The following is a 22,559-nucleotide window of genomic DNA, read 5'->3' on the forward strand; positions in this document are numbered from 1 at the left end:
CAAAAGCAGGCATACTTGGGTCGGGTTTGAAAATGTCCTTAAGGAGCAGAAGGCTGATTCCATGGTAATGCCATGTACTTTCAGCAGACTGGTATCTGCTTTAGAGACAAAGACTTTAAAATGGATGGAGATGGTTTAGAGTGTTCACCCGTCTCTGTATGGAAAAAGATGTAGGGTTTCAGAGACTTGATACAGCTTTGAGTCCCAAACCTCTGTTTGGTTAAACTGTTCCTTCCAGATGGATAAACATTACATATGGATGTGAAGCTGTCAAGAAGGGACATTGCTTACTCAATTTGTCTGATAGTTTTGATCAATGCATTGAAAACACGGACTTAAAATATCTCTGTGTCCTTTTACAGGTATTTATGGCTGACATGATGCCTGTTATGTGAGACGAGCAACATTTTTCTGTTTTCTTTTCCCTGTGTTCTGAAGCAAAGCTTCATAATGTTCAAGTAGAGTTTGTTTTCTTTTCTTCTTCTTTTATTTCTTTCATTCCATAAAAGACAATGGGGGCTTCTAAGGGTTCTACAGTTCCAAAATTGTTAATCAATCTATGTCAAGTGATAAATATTATTATACAAATATTTCACAATATGTGTCACAGCTCTCCATAAATGTTTTGATTGAGAGATAGCCTCTCAGGCCAGATTTCATTTTCCTCAAACTATGAATTCCTTAGGTTTATGTCTTTTGACAATATCCTTACCACTTTTACAGAAGAGATCAGACTGCAGAAAAGTGAAAACTGGAATGCACAAACATATTTTCAAAATTAAACTGTATGGCAAATTAAATTGCATCAAGATAAAGCAGGTAAACCAACTGTGGTATGTTAGCTTAACCAGAGATAACTATGTATATACTTGGCTAAGACCAAATGACAGGTAATGATAATTAATTACATTCTCTTCCACTGAAGGCTAAAAGAATATGGTCAGGAACAGTTTCTAAGACTTGAGTAGCAAGTGGTGCTAGAGTCATTTATCTAACCTCTCGGTGTATGAAGAAATAATGTGGAGGCTTCCAGAAACTATGATAATGTGTATTTTTTTTGTCTTGCCATCAAAAATCACCCTTCTACACAAAACACAGTGTTTGCAATACAGAATTTCTTTTTATTTTTGCAGATAGATCTGAGATATTATGTTAATTAAGTTAATTCTCATTTCATCATGAACCCATGAGTTCATCAGGCTCAGCTGTGCCCAGATTGCTTTCAGTTTTTCTATCCTGAAGATACCTTTCTCTCTAGCAATGAGAATCTGCTAAGTAATACCATCATGTTTGACCTTTCCCTCATGCCTGAACATCCATGTAGCTCCATGAGGATCCTTCTCAGACCTGGAAGGAAGCACACCTTTGGACTCTCTCTCTAGCAGCAAAGACCATAGCGCTGCTGGGGGCTACAAACAAGGCTCTATTGGCACTGAACTTATCAGTGACTTGGCAGCTGATGTGCTGTGGCTACTACTTGGAGTGCTGTTCCTCACATTCAGTTGCCCATGTGCACCAGCTGTTTCCTCTTTTATAATGGTCCTGAAGAATAGCACCATCTTTTTCTTCTGGGTTTGTTTTGGACCAGATGTGATGGGATTCCTGGTGCAAGACTGAAAATAGTATAATTGAAGTAACAAATACCAAAATGTCCTAATGCAGACCATTTAACCCTGAATATACATGCTTTTGTGTACCTCAGCACTTGGGAGGAAACTCTGGAAATAACAAGCACTGGTGAGGATCCAAGAGGGCCTTTTATCATGGAAGAGAGCTTTTGTGTGTTTATATATTCAGTAGTCACAATACTAACTGAAGATACGTGCCATGTTTTCTTACTATTAGATGAGAGAGTCAATGGCTACATCTGAAGTACAGAATAAAGCAGTGTTGGGACCTCCTAATCAAACAGGATAACACAGCCTGTGTCCATGTGCTGAATCACCCCCCATGTTTGCCCAGAGAAGGGTAGTCCTACAAATACTGCGTCTTGGGAACACATCCTAACCATTGCTATGCCTTGAGCTGGGCCTGGTCATTAGGAGGAAAATCACAGTCTGTCAAGATCAAGGCCTGAAACCACACCTTGACTTTCTTCAGCTGGCCAGTGCAGGTGTGACCACAGAGAACATTCTGTGGTACCAGCACAGCACTCCTATTTTGGGGAAAGCAAACCAGAAGAGGCAGGTTCACAGCAAACACCCACCCGGGCACAGCTGCCCCACTCCTGTGAGCTGGCAGCAGGGAAGGAATGGGGGACCTGGTTTTGCCCTCAGTCTGCAGGTGCAGATTGGGAATAGCTACAATGAAATTGGTGGAACTGCTTGAATACAACATGGGAGTAAATTCATACTTTGTGTATGTGAATTGTCTTCCATATCCAGTCCCATCTTTCACCCAGACCAGCAGAAAGGTCTGAGGAAGAAGAAAATTACTTCAGGCTCCCCAGCGCTTTCAGCGTGCAGCTGGTTTTTGTTTTTAAGTAATGTAATCATTAAATCCAGATGCAGGGCAGGACGGGGGGAATAAATGCCCCAGGGGTGCAGAGATTTTCAGGAGGTCAGCAAGAACCAACATTTGATTTCAACTTGAACTGGAAGGAACTTTGTCCCTTGGGGGAAAAAACATCTAATAATTGTGAAGACATGATTGCTAATGCAGACCTAATATTTTGGCCTTCTAATTGTCTTCACTGTTCAGAAACAGACAGTGGATGGAAATGTTCCTCACTCAATTGCCTACATAACGATTTTGCAGGGAGAGTACTTCCATTTTGTTCCAGTCCTCTTTCTGCTTTGTGTGCAATAATTTTGTGCTCCCAGAACATTCAGCAATTTGAACCCCTCAATTAGCTCAACACTCTGACACTTCTTTTTATAAATATGATGTTGGCTCAAGCTCTGGAACAACCAACCAATCACTCCATTATCACTAGTAGGGCAAGGAGCAACAAAAATATATCAGAATAATTGAGAATGCCTGAGAAAACTTCAGAGCCCAAAGGAAACAATCTGGATCCCATTTTCCCTTCTTTCCCTTGTGCCTCATAACATTGATTGTCAATACCTCATTTCTGGTTTACATTGATGCAACCCATGGTTTAAAGTACTGTTTTGAAATAGTGAGCATCAGCACCTTCCAAGTTTTTGTGATTAATTGAATAACATGGAGGGGGGGGGAAGCCTATGAAAAAAACACCCAGATGACTTCCCCACATCTCATTTTGAAGAGGGGCTCTGACAGTGAAAATAGAGGGACCCAGACTTGAGGCAGATGTCTTGAGGAACTGAGAAGCAAGTCTGCTAATAACAGGAGGTAAACTGGTTCCCAGTAGACCTTAGAAAAGTCTGCGCAGCCCTTGCCCTTGCGCTGAAACCAACAATGTAGCGCTGACCTGCGCTAACTTGTTACTGCTGGGAGTGTGGACTAGATGGAAGCTCGCTCACGCCTGCATCCATCATTTGAAGTATAAATGAGATTACTGTTATGGCTGACTAAAGGAATTTCATAGACACCTTTACAAGCATTCCTACATTTCCATTGTCCATATTCACTATCATAAGTAAAAAATTAATCTGCTTAGACCTGCAAAATCAAGAAAGCTTTTGGGCAGACAGCAGAGGAACACAGCTAGGACCACCCACCAGCTCCGAGGCATCAGAGAATATAACAAGCTTTAGATCTGTATGGGTGGAAGCAAATATTGCAAAGGCAGACTTTGGGACAAGAACCTGTTTTCAATTTACAAACTAACTGTCTCTCTTCCACAGTGTGTGGTGTAATCATTCAGATGCAATCCTCAGTCTGGCGGGAGCCGGTCCTACCACTGTGTAAAGACTAAACAACTGAAAGAAACATGCAGTACAAATAGACGGTATTTCTGCTGTCCCAAGGAGTCTGTGGTCTGAAGACTTTGCCTCCTAAGAGCTATTATCAAAGAAAGTGTTTCCAAAACAAACCAGATAAAATTCTGTGCACAAGAATGGTAAAGGCAACTGAGTTTTCCATTTATGTTCATCTCAACTTCTCAGAGTTCTCTGGCATAAGATTGGACTAATGATTCATTTCTAAACTTCATTTTTAAAGCCTGTTGTTAGTCATCTCCTAAGATATGTTGTTTTCTAAGCTAGCAGATAGTCTGGCTGGATAGAGGGACCTACCCACACTTGGGAATGGAAGTTAACTAGCTGGATCTTGCTACCCAGTGCTCCACAGCTGTAACTACAGCATGATGCAGACATGTAAGTGCATGTCCCAGGAGAGACACGGCCGTAGCCTAGTGCCAGGGCTGGCTAGCCCCAGCCACCAGCAGGGACATTCGGCACCACTGCTCACAGGCCAGTTTCTGTGGGTAGGGGAGGGGTCCCTGTTTGGGTCTGCATTTGGTACTGCATACCTGCTGCTCTGCCATAGCTTACACTGGGCACAAGAAGCTGCACAGTGCAGAAAAATACCTCATCCTTGATTTCAGGGCAACCCAGGGAAATAAGGAAGATACAAAGGGAAGCTAATCCTGATTTTATCAGTGCAATACAACAAGAAGCCTCTTAGTGCATACAAATGCAAGAAGACACACACCCATCGGAGTTACTTGAACTTTACACTTTTCCCACTTTTTCAAGGGTAGGTGACCTCCAGAGACACATAATACAAAAACTTCTGTACAGTGAGCCACAGAAAATATTCTAGGGATGTCTGGCTTACCTTAAGTTCTGACAGCCACCTCAGGGATGCTGTTTTTAAGTGACAGCAGAAACAACACTGTTGCCAAATCACTGGTGTGGAAAATAATTTTTGGAGTGCTAAATGACATGCCAGTGTCTTCATATCAGTTCTGCAACAATATAACAAGGCTTAGGCAAGAGTGAGACATTTAGAGTCCAAAAATTCATGAATCTGGCATAATACATGTGACACAAGGGGGAGTGGACAGGGTGAGCAGGGTGACACAGGGTACCTGAGTTAACAGAGGTTGCTCCTGAGGTCAGCCTGTGTATGTCTCACCAGCTTTGCATACTGAGGGAAAAGTTCCTCAGTGAAGAACAAAAATTTATACAACAAAAACTATACTCTTAAATTTCTTTTTACTTTTCAGCCTTTGAAGAACACCTTAATAGCTTTGTGTTTCTGATTCCTCATATTATTGCTTTAATAATTAATATTCAAAATAAGGTGATCTAGGTATTTACAATTTCTTTTTCATTTTGCTAAGCTTTGGTAAGATATCAAAATTATTATATTATATAGAACAGGCAAAGCCACGCATTTGTTCAAAAGGGCATTTATCTTTGTAGGCACGCTTCTGTTTCTCATAGGTTATTCATCCAAATCTCATCAAAGTTTTGATGTAAATTTTCTTTTCTTTTCTTTTCTTTTCTTTTCTTTTCTTTTCTTTTCTTTTCTTTTCTTTTCTTTTCTTTTCTTTTCTTTTCTTTTCTTTTCTTTCTTTTCTTTTCTTTTCTTTTCTTTTCTTTCAGTAAAAGCTATTCCTTTCCTATAAATACACTTTCTTTACCAAATAAGGATTTTGATTTCTGGTTAACTCATCCTCTAGTACAACATGCAGTAAGAATCTGCCAGCTCCACACCCAAAGCTTGTCAGGGACAGGATGCAGGCAGGAATGCTGAGAGCTTTAACATTCTAAGGCAAAAAACCAAGCACCAGGACAGAAAGTGAAAGAACAGACTCAAGTTCAGCAGAGTGTGTGTGTGGTCTGCTATGATGGGGTTGTACATTGTGCTCTGGGGAGACCTGATGGTTGTAGTCTTGCTTTCCTCTCCTCTCACCAAACCTAACTCTCCAGGTACATATGCATAGGAAATACTTTTTTTTTTTTTTTCTCATTGCAGGGATGCCAAGAAGGATTTTATCGTACCAGCTCAGGAAAATGTTCTCCTTGCAACTGTAATGGTAATGCAAACAGATGTCTTGATGGATCTGGAATCTGTGTGGTAAGGAGTTTCTCTGTTCTCTGTCTGACTTGTAACACCAACGCTCAGCTTCAGTGTACTCCAAAAGCAGTGTCTGTACCACAGCAGCATTTTGCTTAAGAAGGATCATAAGTAGGGCCATGATCAATACATTAATGAATTATCCTGGCCAAAATTAATTCTCCCTTAAGTTATCTCTGCAGATTCAAAACACTTTCCTCATGCAGTATTTGTGACAGTTAGCATATTGAAAATTTTTAGTCCATCAGAAATATGGAAAGGGTTTTGTATACCTCTGGAGAAAAAAATGTATAAATTCAAACACATTTCTTTCTCCTCTTTATGAATACAGTGCTGTGTATAATATAAACAATTTACAATGATGAGTGACCCCCGTGAGTGTATATACATGTGTTACCCAAAGTAATTCAGCTGCATGTCTGTCTCCTGCTGTGAAGGAACAACATGAGAAGGTTGAAACAATACACCAGGGGAAGAATGTATTGAATTCCAAGGTACTGTAACAATTTCCCATATGTTCAATCTGACTCAGAATCACCTCATACAGAAAGATGTGTGTTTGTAATTGTAGTCAAACGTTTGTAGCTCCAGAGCAAAAATCATCCAAGTAAAACTAATCCCAACTATTAGTGGGCAATCAGGGCACAAATACACTAAAAATATTATGGAAGTTAATACTACATTTGAATTACATAGCAAGAGCTAGGCACTAGTATACTCTTTGCAGGCTTGTAAAGCAGGAGTAGAGCCCAGAACCCCTTGCTCTGCCATGTGTTACTTTTGACAAGTCATAAACCTTTGCCCTCAGTTTATCCCTTCATAAAATGGACTCATAATATTCACATACTTTGCATCATTGCAACCACTATCAAGTTTTCAGTTACACAAATACATCAAGTCGAGTTCCATGGCATATTTCCTACCATTTTTATTTCTGTGGGAAGAAGACAGTGCAGCTGTTCAGCACAGGAAAAATTACTATGGCTTAGCCACTGTAATGTGTTTAGAATTGGCTCGTTTCTGCAGAACACATATTGGCTTTGTTTTTAATATTAAATTTTCAAAAGTGATTTTAAACCGCCAGGCATTCCCAGCTATTCTCTTTCACAGGCACAAGGCTTTTGGCTCCTGGGATCATTGTCCCCTTAGTGTCAAGTGACAATGATGTCAAGGGAAAACTTCTGATGGAAGACTTGGGAACAAGATAGATAACTTGTCAAACGTCTGCTTCTGATGACTCCAGTCACCAGAGAGATTCTGGAGCAGAATGTATGAGTTAAGAAGTAATTATATCCTCAGGTTACAAACACAACAGAAGACCTCTTTCCCATCTTCTCCAAAAATAAGGCTGAAGTCAAGGGTTCAAAACACACAAACAAACAAAACCAGAAAATTTACAGTATCAGGAAGATATGATCTGAAAATAAATGTGCATTCCTGATTGGTGTTTCTTCTCTTGGAACCAGCTAGGTAGTAAGGAATAAAACTAAAAGCTAAACCCTAATTTACTGTTTGAGTTCAAATCACCTTTTGATAGCTTATCTGAATGATTTAAAAAGCCATTAAGCTCAGGTCATTTATTTTTGAATAAAAAGGAAAAGTGAAAAGGCTTAAGTGAAATAAAAGTGAAAGATAGAGGAAAATACAGAATGTAAAGGAGGTTTAAAGGTTTGATAGCATAAAACAGAACCAGAGATGCCCATGGGGACTACAGTAACAGGACCTTCCTGAAGATTCAGAAATTTTTGGAGAAGTTTGGAAGATTAATGAAACTGGTAAACTGGAAAATGTGACTGAGAAAGCCTGGGGAAAGAAAAGCTTAGAGAAAGAAAGATGTAACTTGAATTACAGCAGGAAGAAGCACATTAGATGAATTAATTCAATTTAGCAAAAGGTGACTTGATGGTTGGTAATGTGACTTGTATTAGGATCAGGACAAAGAAGCCTTCCCTAAGAGCTGGAGAAGGACATGTACAGATCTGGCCAAAGCCTGCTGGGGCAGAAATGAGTCAATACCTCTATAGCTGGGAATTCCTGTGAAGAGCTAGAACCATATGGTATGGAGAGCTTACTATTCTCTCTATTCTCAATTTTTTAGGCAACTAACTCCAATAATTCTTGTAGTGGAAACCACTGAACATGATAGTTAGACAAGATTTTCTGCATTTAGTTAGTTTTTAATGAGCTGTTATGAATTAAATCTGTATTTATCCTATATTTTTATTGTTGTCATCCTCTGTTGCCATGATTATGAACTTGCTATCTCCTTGCTTCCATAATGCAACAGCATTTATCACATATGGACTCTTCACCAGAGCCACATCTTATTAAGTTTTCTATATCTGCATGTTTATCAACATAATGGAATGATTTAAACATTTTAAAAAGCTGTCACTTTTTAAAGTTAACTCTGCTAACAATGCTGGAAGCAGTAATAACTTGAAAGTAATAATAACACTGTGTTTTGTTGGTAGATTTTTTTATAGTCTAAGTAATAACTAAGCTGTAAGACCTGAATAAATGGACAAGACAGTATGAAAAGGAAAAAGCACTCTGCTTCAAAAGGGATGAAAAGAAAGGGTCAGGCCCCATATGATGCTCTGAGGCCATCATATTATGCAAATCCCTCAAATCAATTTGGAAAATGTAGTTCCCACAGCATACAAATTAAGGAAATTTTCATTGGCCTGTGCCCTGAATTCAAAATCAAATAAAGTTACACTCTTTTTAATGATGCCTTAAGGTAGAATGCTCATATCTTTAATTTCTGCTGACACATATGTCTTGAGGTTCTGTTTCAAAACTTCTCTCAGCTTGTTCATAGAGTGCAAATCTAATTCATGAGTCATTAAAAGCTTATTGAATGACACAATCAATGAACCAACAATGTCCTTAGGTAACCAGACAGAAGAAATTACTGCAGACAGAGCCTTTCTTGCATAGATGTCCGCATAAAACCAGTGCAGAAATCAGTCACATAATACTGTGACTGAAACTGAAGAGACACACAGTCCATTTTGCTAGGATAGAAAATCATCCAAGTGTTAGAAGAAGAATACCCAGCACAGGGTAAGATCTACTAATGATATATTAAAAGAGAGATGTCAAATAATGCTTCATTCCAAAGACACTAACTGGTGATGCATCTAAGGCCAGTAGGGAAAGAAACCAATCCATTGTGCTGATCTTGGACTTTGGATTTTTAACATCATTTTCTCAATCCTGGCTACAAGAAGAAAATTAAGTCTCTTTTCAGGAGCTAGCTTTTGATTTTGGAAACGTGCATATATATATATGTGATGATAAGTTGGTGAAACTGCAAAACCTTCATGTGGCCATCTGCAGACCCAGAGATGTGCATTTCCTCTGCATAAAGCCCATCATGTTTTTCTGCTAAGATAGGAAGGTATGAAGGGAATGTTTTAACGCCTTCACCATCCTCCAGACTGCACCCCACCAGCAACCTACAGCTGACCTACTGCTTTAGAGCACCTCCACTAAGGGTTCAACATTTGAATGATGATATGGGAGATATGGGAGTTATGGGAGATATGGGAGATATGGGTTATAGGAGTGGTCTTGAACTGACTGATCGTCAGAGGGGCTGTGATAACCACCTCTGAAAAGAGCGGCATACGGAGGTGAAACAGCTTTTCTAGAGCAATGAACAGTCCCACCTGCATCAGGTTGTGAAAGTGGTACAATTCACAGGGCTTTACCATACTTAAAAAGTTGATTGCACAGTCTAGGGAAGCAAGTTGCTTGAGGTGACTGCGATATATTATGGCAATGATTCCAAATGAACACAACAAAATCAACTGAAAGGTTGAAAGTTCTTTAAAAATACCAAGCTGTTTATCCAGGCAAAATTTTTGTTAGACTGAGTCATCAGTGTCTTACATGAGATGTCTACTGTTAATGGAGATTAGATCTTCCTTGATGCATGAAAACACAGAACCAAAGTAACTCTGGAGAAAGCATTATAGCAGAAAGCGAAGGTAAATTTCTTGTTGTCTCCCTAAAAATCTCTACATGTTTTGTTAATATTTCAGTTCATGTATTTGATTGGTCTTTATATACAGCATCCACATACTCACAAGGATAAAAATAAATAACTTGATAAATAGGCAAATAAATAAATGTGACCATTCTGGAACAAGGAAGACCAAATGATCCTAAAAGTGGAGAGGATAAATCCACTGGTATCTTTTCCAGCCTTTTATGGAATTTTTTACAATAGAGCATATTGTCGTGTAAGTGATTTGTGTTTAAGCATTCGGGTTTACAGCTGAGTGGAAAGGTTGGAACAGATTAAGCAGTTCTGCCCAAGAGTATAATATGTTCCACATGGTTGCCAAGGCTGGTCTGGAGAATTGCCAGTAGGTCTACAACCATCCATCAAGCATGAGCAAATAGCAGTAGGGAGCTAGCAAAACTCCCCAGCTCGTTAGGTATTTCTGCCTTCCACAAAGAGCCTTGCTGCTTATAGCTCACTGCTTCTTTCTGTAAAGATGTGCTGCAGATATCTATACAGAATTGGTGACATATGTTTGACAATCTAACCAGAATGCAGTATTAGAACTCAGTAATTGTCAAAAACATTGGTGTTAGTCAACACATTTTCTCAGGTATAGATATTTCCCTCCCTCTTAGATATGTTTAAACTTAGTATTTGTTGTCCTACCCAATTTTCTGTTGAAAACACGAAACAGTGGTCACCCATATGTGACCACTCTGTTTCCTCTCCTGAACAGCTGGTGTAAGGGGCACAAAGGACTCAGGCCAGGACTGCAAGGAGGGGCTGCTGCTGCTCTCCCACCTGCTCAACCACATTTGTCACAGCTAGCTACCACAAGTGGTGGGTTGAGAAAGTAGCAGGCCAGGTACGTTTGGCAAGGCAACATCTCCCACTTCACTACAGGACAAGGTCTACAAATCAGAACTTTGACACGGAGGGTGTGTTTTGACCCAAACCACATCAGGAAATGGGTTTGTAGTTATTCTTTTTTTTTTTCTTTTTCTTTTTTTTTTTTTTACCTTAGACAGGTGTCTTTACTTAAAGTAAACATAAAGTAATTTTTCCTGAAGTGTCTCATCTCCTTTTTCCATATAAAATTCTGAAAACATTGCATCTCACCCACAATGGCTGGAGAGAGAAAGCTTGAAACCCTAAACCTCATAGATGGAAAAGATAAAACATGTAAAACTCTTGGCTTTCAAGTCACTATGCTGCATTTTTTTTTCTTTTTTTCTTTTTTTCTTTTTTTTTTTTTTTTAGTATTGTTATTTTAGGATAGCAACAAATTCTGGTATGCTGGCATGGGCAATGCTATGCAGTTCTGTAACCTCAGATACGAGCACATATATGAGGGGAAGTCTAAATCTAAATAAAATAAAAGGACTGCACAGCCATGTAAGCCACCTGCATCTCTTTACCAATATAATTTATTTATCCTTGTACAATCTTCTGCATTAACTGTTGTTAAAAGACTGTCTCTCAGAAGGAAAAGTAATAAGGGAGAAAAAAGCTAAACAAACAGATACATTCCAATAATGACTGTTTTCCTCTCCAAAGGAATAAAATTGTCAAGGATTGAGGTTCCTTTCAGATTTCAAAGATAATATTTAAGACCCTGTTATCGGGGGGGGAGGTGTATTTGTGCTTTTAGTAGGCTTTTGCTGTTGTACTAACTTCAGCGGAGGCAGGGCTGAGTATCAAATTTTAATTGCCCCTGGAGTGTCTCCATGCCATCCAATAGCTGTTAGGTGTCTAACAGCTATTCTGCAACACTGTGGAAGGTCCTGTCTAACTTTAGAGGGTACACAGAAAACCAATCTGCTACCTGTTTCCTGTGGAGAAGGTCCAGACTGCCTAAATTGCACTTTGTTATCCCTCAGATCAAATAATTTCCCTAAAACTGCATAAATGGCAGATTTAGTTAAGATGGTGCCTTTGAAGACCATCAGAATGAACTCTATTCTTGCAAGTTCATTTTTCTAAATGAAGCTGGGGCAGACTCATGCCTTTGTTTTTCATTTATGTTAATTTACACAAGCATGTTTGTCTTGTGCTGGGAAACTTGTCCTAGTACTATTGCCCAAAGAGAATCGACAAACTTTTCATTATTATTTCTGCACAAATGTATCTACTGAGAAGAACTGCATCACATGAAGTATTCTTGTTCTCAGAAGAGCAACTCCAGCTTTACTGTCCAGTCTATTGGGTCTAGGAGCTCAGCACTGACAATCATTTCCAAGTAACACCACACACCCCCAACACCCACTCACAGCACCATTTCATGTTCTTTTTGTGTGCGCACAAATAGTTACAGTAAGAGCCATGTAAAAATGCTCACACTGATTGTTGGCACTCAGTGGGAGTGCCAGAGCAGAGTAGTAGGACCAGATAAGACATTTTCTTACACAGGCAATACAATCCAGCCACTCTCTCATCAGACAAGACTCATACAGAAGCCTTTAGAAGCCAGGCTGCTATCAATAATCCATTCAAAATGATCCACTGAGAAGCAAAACTCTTTTCTCAAATTACCATGCCAGTGTCACCCAATGCTGAGAATCACCCATGAGCTGCAGGGGGGGTGTTCTCCCTGCCTGCAGAGATGTCTCTGGGGCTTAATGCACTCAGCAGTTTAGTTGGAGTTGCAAAATAATGGAACATAAAATATAAGGCCACTTTTTCTATCACCGTAAAAATATGGTTCTAAATACCCACAGAAGTTCTGTCTGGACAAATAAGATAAAGTAACTTTTGCATAATCACTAACCAGAGAAAAAACACAAAAGTTCACTCAGATAACGGGGTGTCTGGGTAAGAGAGCCTTTTTTCACTTCCCTTCAGTTTAGAAGGTGAAAAATTGCAGATTCAGAGAGCAAGATTTGCTGTCCTCATCTGTTCATTGCAGTTGTATTTGAGCTTTGGAAACCAGAAGCAGATTTACTCTGTTAATGCCCATGTGTTGTTTGGAGAGCTGAGGACAAACAAGGGAAGTGAATTATCAAATACAGTGAAGGCTACAATCAAACACCCGAGGCCTCTGCCAGTGCTTCAGACACAGGGTGGCTCAAGCACTTCAAGTGCTCAGTGCCCACACTCTCCTGCCTCTCTAGTGGTGCATTAACATCACTTTTTCATTGGATAATGACAAATGCAAAATATTTTTAACTCTGTATTAACCTTCTATTAGCCTTCTGACTCTCACCACGTACCCTGTGATTAGTCCACTTCTTTCCTCCTCCTCCCCTTCCTCCTATTCAAACTTCCTCCTAGTATTCTCTCATTTCAAAGGCTCTTAATTAAAATAACCTTCAGGATTTCCACACACAAAATATTTTATTCCATAAAGCAAATATAACTAAGGAAAACCACCTTTAGCTCTAAAACTACAAATGGTTAATCTATTTAAAGATCCATGGAATAAAAAATTACTTTTCTTCCTTTTTCTCATCAAATTCTACTTGCTGTAGAGTTCTCTGGCCAAATGACAGCCTTGTACAAAAAATAATTTCTGGGCAATGGGTTCTCTATGGCGATAAAGTATGCAGCAAGCAAGACAAGCAAAGTCTTCTATAATCAAAAAAATCTGAGCCTGTAAATGCTGAGTCCTAGTTGGGGATCCTTTGTGGAATTAAAGTAGGAAAATTTGGTTAAAAAAAAAAATCAGATGTGTTTTCACAAGCAAAACCAAAAACATTAATGTTGCCAGGATAAAGTTCTGCCACTAAATCAAAGTCACAGCATGTGGGTACAAAACTAATCCAGGAATGCTTGGGCAAGTGAAGCTTGACTATTTATTTTCATTAAATGTCCTCCCTAATCACATTCATCTCTTCTCATACTCATTTCTTCAAAGAACACACCATGTTTGGAGAAGAAAATGAGTTTCAAATCTGCAGGGGCTACTGCCAGTGAACAGTTGGTTAGCTGAGCTCACCCATCCCACCCCAGTGCTGTTGAAGAAGTTCCAGCCACAGAGATGCCCAAGTGCCCCTTGCCCCAGGCTAGGGAGCTCCCTAGCATTTGGAGAACTCCTGAAATCCCACACACAGCTTCCCTGTCAGTTCCTAACTCTTGGGCCAGGTAGCACAAGAGGTGCCATACAGGACCCGACGGAAGGTCTCTGCAGCCCATGTATGATCTCCAGCAGAGGCAGTGAGGTCTAGGCTAGGAGAGAACCTAGACTGGCCATTTCTGAAGTCTCTGCTTTGTACTCCATCATAACCCACAAATGCTGTATTAGAGTTTGTCACAGGGTACATACCTCCTAAGTCCTTGGAATATCCATTTATAAATTTATTTATAAATTAATACATGGATATTTATATAATAGTAATGGATATTTATAATATTCACTTGCAATTTTTTTTTTTGCCCATTAATTCATCTAAAGAATCCCTTTTTGTCCCTGAAAGTACTCTTGACTTCTGGCAACAAGTAGCTGAAGCCTATGTTTTGTGTATGGAAGCACCATTTTAAGTCAGTGCCCCTCAGTTCTTGTATTGCAGAATTTGGGTGAACTATTGTGTTTCAGAATTTGGGTGAACTCTTGTATTGCATTCAGCTTGTTTACATACTTTTGAATTATATGTAACCCAAATACACCCTCCTGCCTTTGTTCAAGCTGAGCAGCCCTACATTTTCTGTCTCTGTAAGACACAGGTGAATACTGAACAAAACTCATATCAGCACCAAGGCTTAGGTGACCTGAACAGTGACTCTTTCCATGCTTAAAAGTCACTATTATATCCTACTCTAATTTCCTACCCTGTCAGCTTTCAGTTTGCAAAAAACCTTTATTTTTAAGTATCCTGGCAACTTGGTTGGCATTTGTGGGAGTCTAGATAGGTTACATCCTGATTCCCCTTCATACCCTTGCTTATTTGCACCATTATGCAACAGATAGTGAAGCAGGAGTTCCTGCATCAGTTGATGCTTATTCATGTACTCAGAGGTCTTCTTCTTTATTATAGCCATTGTCATCTTCCTAGGGATGGAAATCGCATCTTTCATTCTGCACTTTCCATGATCCATAGTATCATAGCTCAGAAGAGGAAAGACTCAAGGAAGCTAGCCCAAACCTACGGCAAATACATGCTGATAGAGTAGTTCTCCACCCATCTGCCATGGATCTGCCTCCTTGATGTCTCAAGCTTAGCATAGCTGCTCACATCTGTACTGTGTCCATACAAACTGGGGAGTTCTGGTTCAGGGACACTGCAAAATTCTTTGCACAATTGCAAGAGTGGGAACCCTTTCTGCATCCTTCCTACTCTTCTAAAGTAGCTTGGTGAGACAGCTCCCAATGCTCTTTTCCAGCATCAAGTCACAGCAGCAGTCTTGCTGAATCTTGTGTCTTGGCCCAAGTCTGTTGATAGTATTTACCAGCAGATACCAGGTGGGGGTTTTTTGTGGTTTTTTGGCTGTTGTTTTTTTTTTTAGTTTTGGAGTCATTAAAAGGAATTTTCCCTTCTGGCACATGCAGTTCAAAACAGGGCTGGCAGCTACACCTGAGTAGCTCTGACATTTCTGCTCCAGCACCTGCCAGCCTCATATGTCTGTTTTGTCTTGTACTACACCTTGCCAATCCTTGCTGCTGGTCATTGTAATTGTTTATAGTATTTTTATTTGCAGGTGTGTTAGCTTATTTGCCTGAATCTGTCAACACCTTGAAAGGTCAAGGTCTGGCATCTTCTGCTTGGCCAAGTCTTCAGCTAAAATATCTCTGAATCAGGCAGCACCTCTGTTTATCTTTCACTGTTGTGTCTCTTTCCACTGCAGGACTGCCAGAGAAACACAACAGGACAGCACTGCGAGCAGTGTCCGGATGGCTTCATTGGTGACGCTGTCAGCGGAGTGCCCACGTTCTGCCAGCCCTGCCCCTGCCCCCTGCCAGCACTGGCCAAGTATGTGAAGAGTCTTTGCTTCTCTTGATTTGGGTTGGTTTTGGCCCTTCCCAAGGTGTGGTCAGCATCCCTTCCTGAATAGAGGAGACAAAGGCTGCTGCCCTTGACAAACACAGGGGAAAATAAGAGGACTACCAGCTGCTCATGTTTATAACCACGTAAAACAGTATTTCATTTAGAAGTGCAAAACATCTTTAAATGCTCATACCAATACTTACCAAGAGAGAGGAGAATGAGCAAATTCAAGTTCACCCTCTTATGTAGAAGAGATAATTCAGTTGCCTGGTTGCTTTTAAAACTCCCTTGAAGAACAATTCTCAGGAAAGATGGCATCAGAGATTTATGTGGCTGAGACAGACAGGAAAAAAACAAAACAAAACAAAACAAACAAACAAACAAACAAACACAAAAACAACAACAAGACAGACAGAAAGTTCAATCTGTGTCAGGATTTTACCTCAACCCAGGTTTTACCTGAAGGGTAAAACCAAACACACACACACACAAAAAAAAAAAAAAAAAAAAAAAAAAAAAAAAAAAAAAAAAAAAAGCATGGCTTTGCAGTCCCCTGAATCTACAGCAGTTAGATCTAGTTAGCACTGTAACAGTACAACAGTGCAAAGAAAAGTGTTGGAGCACCCTGTTGTCGCTGTAGGAGATGAAAGACTTTAAGTATTTTTCAGAAGGGAAAGAGTATAGAAGGTTTTGTTGTTTAATTTTTACCACCTTTTATAAGGTGTTCTGATACAGATTTAACATGATTGGTGAATAGGAATGACACCTCTCTAATCTTATTGGTGAAACTAGAGAAACAGCAAAACACCACCTAGAGAAAGATTGTTTGGGGAGAGATAGTTGTTTTGCCAAGATTGTTTTGAGAAGAAGCTTTCTTGAGAACCTTTCCCTTCAGAAACAATTTGTACTGATAGCAAGCTAAAATCCCTTCAGACTTAGAAATGTCGAGCCCACACCCTGTGACAGGTACAGTGCCCCATCAGCTGATGCCCAGCTGCTTTTCAGTAAGACTCTGCAGCCTGACAGAAAACCAAGACCAAGTCAAAGAACTCCAGATGTTGTGTGCTTTGTGCCTTCAGGAAAAAAAAAAAAAAAAACAGTACAAAATTACAAGCCACAACCAGCGATTTGAAACAAGTAGTGACATGTCAGTAATGCAGCTGAAAGAAATTACCAACTTCCTCTTGCTCAGATTCATGCTCTGGGAGAGAGGTATCTCTGCAAATCCCACCATAGGGAGATGCTAGGAATTTATTGCCAAGAGGCTGGTTTTTAGGGAGCTGGGTATTCCTCTTGCGTTGCTTCCCATTCTGCTTTCAGCAGGACTTCACAGCAAAGGGAATTTCATTCTCACTGTATTTGTTTGCTGTTGCTATAGGATTACTCACACAACCTTAATGTGGGATGAGCTGCATTCTGCTCAGCTTCTCGGGGCTCAAACTGGCAAAGGAACAAAATCACTCTAGTCAAATTTCCACAGATCCCTTCTTGGCTTTTGCAGTGAGCTGCAGATGTGAGAAGGGCCTTGGGGTGAAGAATAGCTGTTGCTGAGAAACTTCAGCTTTGCCTGGATTACAGAGAAAATTCTTCAGAGACAGTGGAAGAACCTGTCTTTGCTCACATGTAGAAAGGCTTAGGAGTGAGCCAAGCTTACAGATGAAGAAGACTTTCTTCCAGTTTTAGTAGCATCTCTAATGTCTGAAAAATTAGAAATACAACAGTCAGAAGCAGTGCTTTTTCCTTGGCAAAGTGTTTTTGTAACCTGTTGGGCACAGAGCAGCCACTTTGGTGAGGTTCTCTGAGCCTCAACCTGGGCTGCACATGCCTGAGGCACTACCACATGAGCCTCAGGCTGTACCAAGCAAGGTCAGTCAGGTAAGGTTTGGTCTGTGCTCCCTACAGCTCAATTTGACGCATGAGGACTGGGTCTGCATTCACCCAGAGAGTGCCTCATCCTACAGCCCAATAGGCTCTGCAGCAGAGGCCAAGGAGCATTCCCTGTTTCAACATGCTCCTTAGCTGGGGACATTATGCCTCTCCTCTTTCAAACCACTAAAGAGAAGGAAACCCCAAACCCAAAACTCAGCAGCGTGGAATTGGGAAGGGAGAACAAATGTTGCAAGAAACCCGAATGCAGATGTCTCAATATTAGCAGCAATACATGGATTGGACGTAATGAGCCTCAGGGGTCTATTCATCTCAGAATATTCTGTGTTCTATGGTGTTGTCTCCCCTTTGAAACTACATCAGTAAAAATCCACTTCGCTTCCTTGGTTTTCCCGCAGAAAACTCCTGAAGGTAATAATTAAAGGAATATCCCATCCCAAATTGCTTCATACCCCTATATAAATAACATGCAGAAATTGCCTGTTCAGCTTCTTGCATGAGACCTGACCACAGAAACAGTCTTCAGCTGGGGCTGGAACAGGCAAAAAATAATTGAGCAACATTAGGCTTAACTAAATTCAAAGAAAAAATGTTCTTTATTAGTCAGGGTTTTTTTTCAATTTTCCTTCATTAATCCTAATACATATAAAGAGTAAGGCAAAATAATAACTCTACCAGAAGCAGAGAAGCATTAAATGGCTTTAAAAAAGAACATTGAAAGGATGTTGTTTTGCACTCTGTTTTACTTTGGAAATAGAATACTGAATCTGTAAACTGACAGACTCACCAGATAGATATTTTTTCCAGGAATTCAGCAGATTTTCTAACCAGACTATCTTCATATCTTCTATCCTGGGAACTTTTGGAGTAACTTTTGGACATTACACATGAAGTGTAATGTCATCTTTTTGGAACAAAAAAAGGAGGATGGAGGTTGTTTCACAGTCTAGCAGATGTTACTTATTTTCAAACCCAAGGGAATTATAAAGCCTTTTTTCCCCCCTAAAAGTTCACAAAGAGTATAAAACTTGAGGAAGATTTCAGTCTTACTTCATAACTTAGATCCACAATGTGGTTTTTGCAACTACGTGAAGGAATTAGACTTTGCTAAAGAAGAGGAAGCCTGCCAAACTATTATGACTTTCTCAACATGTTCTTGCAAAAGCCACACAGCACTTAATTTGTAAATTCTGTGAGAATAATCTCATTTTATGTTCTGTCTGGTTATATCAAATGTTTTGAGACAGCAGAGATCCAGACAAATTTTTTGTCTCTGGTTGTCCAACCAGCTGAGAAATGCTGGCAGGAACTGAAATTATGTGGGAATTCTCATCACCTTTCAACGCTGTTTGTTCCTGGAACAAGCAGTGCATGGAGCATGCACTTTCCCATTGCTCTGAGTCTTTTGTCCTGTGTGAAATGGATGCAACCCAGCCACAGCTGCCCAGCACTGTATGACTGAGGAGCTGTGTTGTAGCAACCATGGGCCTGCAGCTGGAAACTGCTGCCACTCACTACTCTGGTTGCATTCCAGTGCTGGCAGTAATTTATTCGCACATGTTGCAAACCAACTAGAAACATCTTAGGACTGTATCTCTTCTTTTCCTGTAAATGTATTTAAGCCATGTCCATCACCGTGTTTGAAATGCATATAAAATTTGCAATTTGCACATCTGGCTACTGCTGCTTCTTGGGTCTCATATTTACTCAATCATTTGTTAAATCCTGAAAGCATAAGAAAACAAAGGAATCCACAATTTAGAATCACGGCAGTAGAAATTGCAGCCCAAGCCATTACTGCTGTCAGCATCACTACTTGCCACGTTGGTCTCAGAAGAGGCTGCAGATTCTTTCCAGCTTATTTGGAAAGATGGTAGAGCCACCTTGGTTACTGTAAGCTCTGAATGAGGACAGCATTACTGAGGTCAGTTTTCACCACTAGGAAATTCCAGGCTGGAATTTGGGAAAAACTATGGGATTTGCATAAGAAACTGCTGCGCCCATTCCAGAATCTCAGTTCTTGAAGTGCTCACTGCAGTCTCTTCCACAAACAGTATTTTACCCCTTGGGATAAAATTTACAGGAAAATTACAGGAAGTAATTAGACAGGTTCACGTGACATACACATTTATCTTAAGTCCCTTATCTAAAGGGTGTGCATCAAAACCTCCAGATGTGTCTGATCTGCACTGCAAGACAACAACTTTCATACATATACATCTGTATTTATATAGCTCCATAGTTCTATACATTAAGTAGTATAGATAGTAGTATATATACTACTATAGATAGTAGTATATCTATATGGCAGTATAGATATATAGTAGTATATATTCCTAAGCTAATTAAACTCTAAACAAGGAGTATAATATAAATTATGTAAAGAGCTTAACACCCATTCAGCAATGAACAACCAAGAGCCAGAGTTCACACTGACAAATGTCCATACTGTAAAAAGGGAATATTCCCAAGTGTCTGCCATTGCTTGGTATTCTAACTATACATCCTAATGAAATTCCAGCTTTGCAGTCTCCTGTTACAGAAAAAGTGGAAGTGTGCGCTGTGTCTGCAAGGAAAACTATGCAGGACCCAACTGTGAAAGGTAAGAAACTCATAGGATGGGTTGCTGGTCAGCAATACAGAAGTCCAGAAATTTTTCAGGGAATCTTCCCATACTGGGGAGAAATATTATGCACTTGTTTTCATCAGGTAGAATTGTGTCTGCTAAATGATCTCAACCAGTTCCTACTAAAAAGCACTAAAATTTGCTGTGGAGAAGTACATTTACATTTGATGTACTTTGATCTAGTTCTTGCACTTTGTGTACCTTCATGTGGTGATCTTCCTTAAAGGAATGCAACTTAAAAATACAAAATACAAATCAGAAACAGCAACTGAAGTGAAAAATATCCACCACATCGATGCCTCTTGCAATTCACCCCTCTAAAATATGTAGCAGGTTTGTACCAAATAACTTCTACAAAAGCAAGGGAGAAAACTATAGAGCCAAAATTTTAAAGCAGATGCAGATTTTTTCAGTTACATTTTAAATGCACTTCACAGGCATAATTCAATAAAATCAAACAATTATAGGCCAGTGTTGCTTTTCAGTTTTCCCTTATGTCCATAAACGATTTCCAGTAAATATTCCCTAAATAACAAATGACACAAATAAATTAACTATACAGCAGAAATATAAATTCATGTGCTGTGAGAGGCTTTCTCACTTATGAACACACATGGATGAAGTTTCAATGAATGTCAGGAGCCTGATTATAATTCAGAAATTGTCCTTGAACATCCAATAAATTAAAACAGCTCTAACACAAAGACTGAGGGATATAGGATGGCTCAGACAATGGCTTCCTGAAATCTCCTTTTGTTTTCCCTTAAAGCCCATGAATTATTTAAGTCTTTAGGCAACAGTCAATAATGGGCAAGCCTGGAATTCAAATTATACTAAATGTAACTGTCAGGGAAGGGAGAAAAGGAATGCTTTAGATGCAAAGACAGATCAAAATGGAAAAGGTAAGATGAACAATGAGTAAAGGCTTTTCTCCTTACAGATGATGCAAAAACATCAGTCGATTACCTCCACATGACCAGAGTAATAACAGCAGATGGCATAAAAATCAAAAGCCCACCCTTGTTTACAGGCCCAAGGCTGTATTCTTTTGTCCTTTCAAAATGTCAGGTTTATACACAAAGGATAATGCAGACAATTAAAAGGTCATTGAGGTTCCTGAATGGTTATTAAAATGTCAACCCAAACTACAAGCAATACAAATCCTATGAAATGGGTAGCAGTAGCATAGAAGCAGCAGAAAATAGCATCAGCTTTGCTTTCTAATGGCCACTACGCAGCCTGACACAGTGCATCTGTCTCAAGGAAGGTAAAGCTGTGTAGAAAAAGCTACAGAAAGAAATCAGCCAGTCCTGGTCACCACATTAAGACCTCGGCTAATTGCTGCGGTAAGGTGCAAGCAGTGACAAACAGGACTTGCCTTCTGGTAGGCTCCTGGTCATACTCACGTTTGTATCAGAAACTTTGGAAAGTGTTTCAAAGTTGGATGATGAATTGCTTGCCCCTACCCACTTGCTAAAGAGCAAGTCCCTACTTGACAAACACTGCTGCTGAGCACTGCCAGGAAAAGGTGGTGTGAATTCATAGAGGCCCTTGCTAGGAACTGAGAAAACCAGCTTCCCAAATTGAAATTTAGTAATTAATAATTTTTCTCCTGGACTTCAGCAGTAAGGCATTAGGGTGATAACTGATGACATGCAGATTTTGTTAATACACAAATGTTAAAAAAACAACTGAAAAAATTTTACATTTTACTGTCCAAAGCAAATAGATGAGAAATGTTATTTTGAAAAATGTTCTTGGAAAATTGAAAAATATTCTGGTATTGCCAGAGAAGAAGTTATTTTATTACTCATTGATAATTACAGGAAGCAACTATGACTGCAAAATGAAATAAAGACAACTTTGCATTTTTATTATGGGAGAGAAAATATTCTTTTTTAGCAAAAAAAGGGTCACTTATTGATACAATCTAGGCAAAGACATTTACTGCAGGCCTCTTAACCTTTTTAGGCCATATAGTGCAGATATGGAGCAGTATGTTTCCAGTCAGTGACTTCTGCTTTCCTCACATTCTACCCGCAATTCAAAAGAGGCTAAATGCCTCAGCACTATGCGATGTACTGAGTGGTAAAGGGAAGGGGAGAGTGAAGGTAACACACTTAAAGCTCTAAATGTTTCTTTTTGCTTTAAACAGCTG

At 39.7% G+C, this 22,559-nt stretch overlaps 1 protein-coding gene and 1 long non-coding RNA gene across 4 annotated transcripts in view; one reads left to right on the forward strand and one right to left on the reverse strand.

The window, feature by feature from the left end:
* LAMA4 (laminin subunit alpha 4) overlaps nt 1-22,559 on the forward strand; it is a 102,413-nt gene that overhangs the window by 16,452 nt on the left and 63,402 nt on the right. For all 3 annotated transcript variants that reach the window (XR_005699880.2, XR_005699881.2, XM_040057859.2), the window contains exons 2-4: nt 5,851-5,952; nt 15,749-15,873; nt 20,297-20,377. Coding sequence is in view for 1 of the 3 variants with exons in the window: in XM_040057859.2 (XP_039913793.1) it covers nt 5,851-5,952; nt 15,749-15,873; nt 20,297-20,377 (308 nt within the window). In the remaining 2 variants the exon portion in view is untranslated. The remainder of the gene's footprint in view (nt 1-5,850; nt 5,953-15,748; nt 15,874-20,296; nt 20,378-22,559) is intronic.
* Nucleotides 15,409-17,578, reverse strand: LOC120749911 (uncharacterized). Its single transcript, XR_009207715.1, has 3 exons — nt 17,063-17,578; nt 16,092-16,221; nt 15,409-15,975 (listed from the first exon to the last, which is right to left on the reverse strand). It is a non-coding gene; the product is annotated as an uncharacterized LOC120749911 (long non-coding RNA).

The sequence above is a fragment of the Hirundo rustica genome, chromosome 3, assembly GCF_015227805.2.
Source record: "Hirundo rustica isolate bHirRus1 chromosome 3, bHirRus1.pri.v3, whole genome shotgun sequence".
NCBI lineage: Eukaryota > Metazoa > Chordata > Aves > Passeriformes > Hirundinidae > Hirundo > Hirundo rustica.